The 9,264-nt window shown below is 43.9% G+C and overlaps 1 protein-coding gene across 3 annotated transcripts in view; it reads left to right on the top strand.

The window, feature by feature from the left end:
• Positions 1 to 8,346, top strand: part of pard3ba (par-3 family cell polarity regulator beta a) — a 118,788-nt gene extending 110,442 nt beyond the window's left edge. For 2 of the 3 annotated variants that reach the window (XM_068309516.1, XM_068309520.1), the window contains 2 exons: positions 6,996 to 7,336; positions 7,442 to 8,346. In XM_068309516.1, coding sequence (XP_068165617.1) covers positions 6,996 to 7,336; positions 7,442 to 7,455 — 355 coding nt within the window. In that variant the 3' untranslated portion in view covers positions 7,456 to 8,346. Of the gene's footprint in view, positions 1 to 6,995 lie in introns of all 3 variants that reach the window. The other variant, XM_068309518.1, reaches the window with a different exon arrangement.
• Positions 8,347 to 9,264: the final 918 nt, after the last annotated feature.

The following is a 9,264-nucleotide window of genomic DNA, read 5'->3' on the forward strand; positions in this document are numbered from 1 at the left end:
GAAATCCTGTTTTGCGCGGCACCTCCCCCCCCACCCCCCTTCCGATCTTTATTATTAAAACCCAGCCCTGCTTCTCGCAGCTTCATACGTGATCAACTTTTTCTCCACCTGCTGTTGTCCAGCTGTTGAACGACTCACTTTAAACTCACCCATCTCGCTCAGAGTTATTGTCTCCGTAACTCATTTAATTTCTCGGATCCTGGAGAGAAATCTTTTATTTTTTTTTCTTTTTCAATTTTCCCCCGTAACATCTGTTGATGTCCTTCTACGTGATTGGTTTTACAGGTGATCTGAACCCCTCTATTATTATTAGATAAGGAGCAATAGAGTATCTGAAATAATGTGCAGATTTTTTTTTTATTTTATTTCCCAGGAGCTGTCCTGACCCCTTTTATTTTTTTATTTTTTGTAATTTATCCACCGGGGTTTGTGTGCAAAAAGAGAGGTTTGTCCAGCTAACTGCGACTTCAAATTCAGGGGAATGTAATGGAATCAGCAGGAGGAAATGAAAGAGCTTTCACAGTGGCTTTACAAGTTTACAATAACTTCTCTTTTTCAGCTCCCTACATTTTTCCCTGATTCCATCAATCCTTTAGTCTGCATTTTTGTGTCGCTTCTGTTTATACCTCCCTCACGTCTCTGTATCTCATCTCAGTCTCTATCCTCCGCTTCCTTTCCTTCCCTCTCTCCCGCAGACTCACCGGTCGTGGCTTTATAAATAAAACAAAAGACGTACACTTTGAGGCCTCGGCGCTCCCCATGAGTTGGGGTGAGAAATACAAAGACTGTCATGTACAAGTCTGCACGACATTCGGTCCACAAATACAGATGGACGTGTCGCTCTGTGGAGGAGAAACAGGAGTCAGCATGAATTCAAATGTTTCTCTCCTTTGCACAGAATAGACTGTAATAGAGAAGAACAGATACAGTGGACTTTGTTTGAACTGCGAAGGATCTGTGAAATTGATTCCTCCAAGTTCCTGCATTTAGTGAAAAAGAATTCCCCCACATGTTTCTGGCATCAACAGCGAATTTACTGCTTTTCCCACCATGCCTGTTTTACGTGATTCCTCTTTACTAAGAAGTGAATCGGACATCCTTCATGAATATCTTCGTGTACGTTATCTAACGAATTCCAGACTAATATTTCATTTAATTGGTAAAACAATATTTGTGAAATTTAGCCTGCCTTAAAACCCCTTTTTTATACCAGTGTCACATAAAATCCATCATATTCCTGGGGAAATATTAGTACATGCAACCACTGGGCCCTATTACCGCCTAAACGTCCTACAGTCGTGACAACAACATACCATAATGATGTATTATATCAACCTATGCCGCTCTGACAGCACAGCTTCTAATTTGCTAGGTGTTTGTAGTTCATTGTTGCCGTGGGTTACACCGCCGACTGGTAAGCAACGTCTTCAAAACTGATACGACGCCAAGCAACACATCGACAGAGTCGGTATTGATTATCCCAGCCGATGGAGAGAAATGATCCGGGTGTAGGTCCTGGTTCCTCCCATCTGTCCTCGCCTCCTCATTTCCAAGCAGCAGCTCCCACAGCCCCGCCGCTACCTGCCTCTGACACTGTGCAGGGTATATAGTAACACAGCGTAAACACGGTCCCATTTAGATGAGGCACGTGTATCTAGGTGAGAGCCAATTTCCACTGCTGTTGTTGTCATAGCCTGGTTTGATTAGCGGAGCAGCCTGGACGGCCAAGGCCAGAGCGGCTAATGGTTTCCTCTGTTGTGAAGCCGGCCAGGCCTGCTCTGTGTCTGCAGCACTCAGCTAGCACGGTGCAAATATGTGTTTGAAGAATCTGCAAAACGCATCCTACAATATTGAAAATGTCACGCTAAACATGTTGTTTTGCATCTTTTAAATAAGCATTCTTTAGCAACCCGTGGTTACACTCTCCTTTACGGAGGAAGTATTTAGACACTTGACAACATATCATCTCGGAAAACGCGGACAGGGTTTCACTTCCTTAAACGACAGAGGGAACCGAGTAACATGCAGGGAATGTCAGGCCGCTTTTTTCCCGAAGCGCCACTGACGCTCCTGCAAATTATGACACCGATTTACCCGGGAAAAAGTGCGCACATGCATATGAATGTGTGTGCGTGGGAGTGTTTGGCAGTGAGGTGCAGCAGCTGTTTTTTGCACAGCAATTAATGCATTTTGCATGCAGTGTGTGTGTGTGTGTGTGTGTGTGTGTGTCTGTCTGTTCCTCGACAGTCGGCTAACAGGTGAGCACAAAACTGGCAGATGCGCTTATATATGCATCGGTATGTTCGCTTCATCTTTGCATTTGAGGCATTAACTAATTAAATGTGCAGATGCAATTTAGGTGAGTGCGGTTTAAATTTGCGAGCATTTGCGCTAATTATTTATGCATGAGTGTGAGAACACAAGATGCCAAACATACGTCCTTTAACTTGAAACAGAAGGCAGAACAAGTAGCGCTCACAATAATATAAACAGCAGGAGTAATTAATTACTTCCAAGACTCCAAGTTGGTGTTCATCTTTTCCCCATTTATGATTTAACCTCCAGCAAAAAGTAATAAAGGAAAACCACTTAAACAACATCTTTATTAAAGTGCATGATGATCTTTTTTTTTAATTACAATTCCATCTATAATTTGCAGATTTACAGGCAGCTGGGTTTTTTTCTATACATAAGTAGAATGTAATTATTTAACACAACAGGGATTTTTTTCTTGAATCCACCTCATTTAGAGTTCTTCCTCTGCTGTAAAAGATATATTGATGTAATGCAAAAAAGAAAAAGTCCAGAAACAAGAGTTTAACATAAAAAAAGGGAAAAAAGCAATAATGAGTAAATGTGAATTTTATGAAATGGACTCAAAAGAATAAAGTATTTCTACAGAAAAGTTACATGGAGAGACGTGACAAAGACAAGAAATCAGCGTGTTTTTATAACCGTGTTCTCTGACGCGGATCAGATGTCATATGGTTTCATGATAAATGTGTTCAGCTGGTTGAGATACGAAATTATTAAACGTGACATCGACGTGTTTCTATTTAAAATGGCGCCGATTATGTTCAAAATGCTGAAAAGCTGAACCGAAAAAGTGACATTTTACAACACGTGTTTGCGTTTAAATCGGGCAGACAGTTCTTTTATAGCTGTTTAGTTACATGCATTTTTTGGGGAGACCACGATTGTAAGCTGTATGTTGTTGTTGGGGGGGGGGGGTAACTAATGTCCTCCATCCGTTTCCTCGGGGCAGGTGCAGAATAACCCGAACCGTCCAACACACACATTCTTCTCTGTCACAAAGCGGAAGCTAAATGTAGCTAACACACAATCTCTCAGTCCCAGATGGTCACGTCGAGTCCTACATTCCTCTTTAACTGATGAGTATGTAATCATATACACCCCCACACACACATATATATCCACAGGAATATAAATATGGATGTGATAGTCTGTCATTCGCTCTCAAACGCACACACACACACACACACACACACACACTAATAAGCGCACGCTCTCAGAGGGAGGCTGGGAGTGTGGTAGAAGGTGCTGATGTTCTGGAAGTGTGAGTCAGATGTATTACACGGCGTGTCATTACAGCTTTCCACTCCACTCAGTCCCTGTGGTTCACATCACACCGTGTAGCGCTGCTCCACACACACACACACACACACACACACCTCAGAGACAGACGAGTGTCTGCATCTGTCTCCCTGCCTGTCTCCTGCTCAACAGGAGGCCGCTTTGCTCTCCGCACCTCCACTTCTTTTTACACCTTCATTTACCTTCACTTACATCTTTATTTCTTTTCTTTCTTTTTTTTTTTTTGTAAATTAGTTCTATTTCAAGTCGATCAAGTGGAGGAAGAAAAAAAAACTTTTATAACATTTACACAGGATCTCAAAAATCGAGTCGGGACGTTTTCACTCTTTTGCTTTATTGGCAGGATTATTTCATTCTAAATCAAACCCGTGCATTTATCCCAACATACATGACAGCCTCTCATTTGCCTTATTTGTTTTATTTCCTATTTTGACATTAACACACACACACACGCTCCAATCTCAACTTGACAGCTGAATGCGACCACACCCACTTCCTGCGTGTGTCTTGTTGTCAGAGGCTCTTTTTCACATCAGATTAGCGAAGTCGCCGCCGCCGCCGCTCCTTTTTAATTGTCATTACGAGCCGTTTCATTCTGGCACGAAGCGTTGGCTCCTGGCACGTTCTTTAAAGTCAAAAGCAACAGTTCAGGAGGAAATCTCCACCCTCCTCTGGAAACTGGAGCACTTCTGTTTTCAGATTAACCCGTACGCTAGATCTCTTATGTTTATGCTAATAGAATGGGATACATCCTTCTTTCTCATATGGGAAACAAGTAAACAATGTCTCACAATTACAACCATACACCCTTGTTCATTCCTCTGGTCTGCCAAGTTTAGTGTAGAAATCAAAATCTCATACATAGTTTTCTCGGATTAGCGAAGCCGAAAAGAGGGAAAATTTTTTTAAAAAACGCATTCGAAGCCATCGAGTCGCCCCCACCTCCCAGCCAGGCTGAAGCCAGCTGTGTGACCCACAGATGAGGAGCTCCTCGGGCCCGTCGACCCTCTAATCCCCCAGCTGCTTGGCCACTCAGACCCCCCGCCCCTTCCCCATATTTAAATATTGGATATACCATTTCAATCTGGTGATGAAATAAACTTCTAAATGTCTCAGGCCCCTCCTTGAAGGAGCAAAAATGCTCCCATATGAGCAGAGGAGAGGCAAACCTTGCCCACTTAATAAGTCCTGGGCTTATAGGCTGTGACATTCCAGGGTCAAAGGTCATCCTTGGCACTACAGGAATTCATTCTAATTCATTTATCACTTTGTCATCCAGAAAACTGAACAAAGACGGCATTGAAGGGGAGCATCCACTCCTAAAAGGTTTGCAATTCATTTGCATCCTTCAGTTTTCCATTTTCCGCGGAGTGTAATTTATTATCAATGAATTTATCGTTTCTCATATCGCCGCTTCGCCCTGATTATTACCTTGAAAGAGCTAAAAATAGCACGACGGACGAGAAAGTAGGAGCTGCAAAGATGACAAAGCGCTTAAATAACGGAGCGCAATAGCAGGCGGCGAGTAGATGTAAAGGGGAAAGGTCGCAAGGGTGGAGGAGGCGGAGGACGAAGATGAATATTCAAATGAAAGAAGATGCAAAAGATATTGAATGAGGATGAGTGGAATCTGTTTGGGTGGCCCTGAGTCGGGGGGGGAGGACCCAGGTGTTCCTGCTATCTTTACATCACTTCATCCTTCTTTCCTTCCTTCTCTTCGCCCCCCTGGTGGCCTCCACAGTTTAATCTGGATTAATGAGAGAGCTGACCTTCGTCTCTCTTTCCCTCTCCTCATGGAGTCAAACGTGGAGGGATATTGTTTCTGTCTCCTCACATCTTAATTTAAGGTTAAAGCCCCTCTCCCTGGTCTCCTTTTCTCTCGGGGTCCTTCCTTTTTTGCTTCTCCTTCATAATTTTTCTTTCCTTATCTAAAGCCTTGGTAACAAAAGTGTGTGTGTGTGTGTGTGCTGACTGACAAGGCAGCGCTGTTCATTCCCAGGACCACCTGTGTATCCTGTCCAGCAACTCTGGTTGGGTGGTCGCGCCCACAAAAAACACACACACACACAAATATGAAGAAATCCAGCTCACAGCAGTCTGTGAATATCCTCAAGGGAAGTCGCCTACGCACACACACGCACACACACACACACACACCCGAGCTGGGGGGGAGCTAATCTGTGGTGAGTGAGTCATTCTAATTGGCCAGTCAACAGGTGCTCAGCTCAACTGGAGGGACCGGACAAAGGGGACGCTGGGATACGGTTGCAGAACAAGGGAGAGGATCAGCTCAAGGCTTCTGTATAATAACTACAGTGGGAGCCATTGTTGAATTCTGGGAAGTGAAGTCTGAATCTGTTTCTGCGCCGCTGATGTAGAATAGAGATTTGATCCGGAGCCAAGTTAATGAATGCTTGAGCTCTGTGTTCATATCAACAATAGACCACTGTTAGAATAAACACCCTAAATAAAAACCAAATGTGTGTTTACATGCAGCTAAATTACCAGGATCTCCGGCGTGAATCGGTTTCTTCAGTGTTGTGTATACAAGAACCCCGACATCCTCCATCAGGGTACCCGATTCCTCCACTCATTTGCCCATTTTGCATCTAACCACAGTGGTGCTTATGATAAAGTCACCCTGGAATAAACAACAAAAAAAAACCTGTGAGTCTCCCTTTAATGTCAGAAGTTGTGTTTTGTGATGCTGGCGGACCTCGTGCAGATCACCACGGTTAAAAATAGAGGAGTTTCCCGAAAGGCTTTGCCAAGGAGGTCCTGACTTTTAGATTGGCTTTCCTCTAGCGAGACGCGTGTCACTGGAAACGGCGCATAAGACGGAAAACATTTGAACGGGCCGGTGAAAGGTGAGCAGCCCTCCGCTTTATTTTCTCCTCCTCCTCTCACTTTTTGTCTCCATCTCCCCTCTCCCTCCTTCCGTCTCCCTGAAGCCGGCGTGTCGCCTTACCCGGGGGTTTAGCCCCTAATCACCCAGAGCTGGTGGGAGGGAATCAGAGACTTCCAGCTGGCTGCCTCGTTACTGCGAACCCCTGAGAGACACACACACACACACACTCCTACACACACAAGTTCAGCACACACTGCCTCATATATGCTTACCAAGGCATTTGCTGTTATCTCTTGGCATCTCTCCATCCAGCCCCCCCACCACCACCACCACCACTACTCTATTCTGCCAAGGCCACAGCCTTCGATGCGTAAACTGAATAACAGGAGGAGGCTTACTGAAGGAAGGCCTGGGCTCTGCCTCATCCCCTCCAAACCAGTTCAAACCAGTACCAAATGTTTTCCTGTAGCTGTGTTTGTGTGTGTGTGTGTGTGTGTGTGTGTAGTTCACTGCTTTCTAATTGCTCTTGCAGGAGGGACCCCTATGATTACCCCAGACCGATTCCGCGGGAGCCAGCCCCCTATCCTGGCCACTCCGGTCGTGTGCCGCTCCCCCAGGCGGGCACACAGTCCCATCAGGCACCGCCCTACTACCCCTCATCTCCCAGAGCGGGACACCAGCAGCGCGGACCAGTAAGGCAGGATGTCCCCCCCTCGCCCACCGCCGGCCGGAGGGGTCGGCACTACTACGAAGCTGCCGGGGGGCGATTAGAAGCCTACCGCCAGGCCAGCCCCGGCCGCTACACCAGCCCCGATCGCTACGGCTACAGAGAGGAGAGACAACCTGACCCGAGACGGAAGAACCCCATGATAGGTGCGGTGTAACTCACCCCCCCCCCCCCCCTTACCCCTCCCCAAAGTGTGGTGTAGTTAAATCAGTCACACGAGGATATTAATATCTCCCAATTGATGTTTTTAGATCATGAAAGATAATCTCAGCTGTCACCTTGGCTGAGGAGAAGTGAGATCTTTCCATATTCATTCATCTGATCAGCAACCCTGAAAATGTTGTGACAAACTGAGAGGCTAAAATAAGAGTTATTTTTAGAATCATGTGATCATAATGGCTTCAGGCCCAGACAGACCTAACAAACACTAAGAACTTGTGTACATAGATAAATATATATATATATATAGGTTTGCAAGTCTGCCAATGTTTGTAAAAAAAACGTTTGTTGTCATCGATTTTATATTATATTGAGATGATTTAAGGGAAATTAAATTAATCACTGTAAATATATAGACTTGGTATAAGAAGTGAAGGAGTTCCAGCCAATGTTTTTGCACAAGCTGATCAAACTGAAGGAAATCAAGGGGGGGGGATCGCCTTGACCAGCTGGAGCGCTATATCAGAGGAGGCACAGGAAGTAGGAGTCGGCAAACAGGAAAAGGAAGTAAGCCTTTTCAAAGTATCTTCTTTGTCCTTGATGTTGTGTCGCTTGGACTTCCTTCACATCCTGCTATTCCTTTTTGTTGTCTGTATTCTATACCTTTGATTATTTAGAGCCTTCTTTTTTTTTTTTTTTTGTATGTTTTCTAGATGTGTAAATGGCGAAAATGAATTTATTTGTCATGTTCTTTGTGGCGTTTCTAACGAAATGTATAAATCTTGATACAAACACAAGCAGCAGACAAGAAAAGTAAGCTGTGTAACTGTGTGCAGCTAATAAAGAGACTCATTAAATGTACCCTCTAACACATAATTGTGAAACTTCACTGCACTGAAAACTCTCTAAATGTGTCAACGGTGGTTTGATTCAAACACATTATCAAATATACGCATGTTTTTTTAATATACAAATATTTTGCATTAAATAATTTTTGAAATTGTCTTCGCTGCCCCGCCAGTTTATTTTAGAACCAAACACACATGAAATATTCAGCGAGACTGCGACGTCATGAGTCATCACTTTAAAATTCATTACGATCACAGCTTAATTTCTCTGAGCACAATCTCCAGATTAATTCGCCCTATGAGATGACTGATAAGAGTAGCCGGTATTCTGATAATGACTAAATCATCTTCAACAATTAGAAGCAGGGAAATCTCCACTAGAAAATGATTACTGCCCAATTTGCTCTCAGAAATAAAGATGGCACTGATTGGTGAAATTAGACTTGAAATGGGGAATAATTAGAGTGTGGAGATGGCTTTTTCTATCGGTTAGAGTTTAATTAGCATCGAGGCCAACGGGGACTTGCTTCTCCTGATCCGTCTAGCCTCGGCACTGTTTGACCCTCTGCTGTCTGATACAGACCTTTAAAAAGAACCAGACAGGCACATTCATCAGACTTTTATTTATTTATTTACTATAAATCAACTCGTTCCCACGTAATGAGAGCAGACATCAGTGATCCTAATCAGATGAGGCAAACCTATCCGAGCAGTAGTAGTAAACAAATTATTATTACGCGCGTTTTTTACTCAAATAGCACTTTTTTCAAAAAACAGAATCCAGAATAGATTAAAGCTGGATTCACAATGGAAGGGAAAAGGCTCAGCAGACGTCTGTTGACCACCCTGTCGCGATGAATCGCTCCAAAATGTCTTGCCGACACCTTGAAACACGTGCGGAGATGCTCAAAAAGCAGATTTTCATCAAATTATTGATATAATTAAGACATCTTTTCTCCTTCTTTTGCAAGACTTGGCTTCAACATTTATTTATTTTACCTTCGCACCAGCTCAGCGTCTGTAAACACAGATGTTACCGTCGTGTCACTCAGAGAGTCTTGCGTGTT

The sequence above is a fragment of the Antennarius striatus genome, chromosome 24 (genome assembly GCF_040054535.1).
Source record: "Antennarius striatus isolate MH-2024 chromosome 24, ASM4005453v1, whole genome shotgun sequence".
In the NCBI taxonomy this organism is placed as follows: domain Eukaryota; kingdom Metazoa; phylum Chordata; class Actinopteri; order Lophiiformes; family Antennariidae; genus Antennarius; species Antennarius striatus.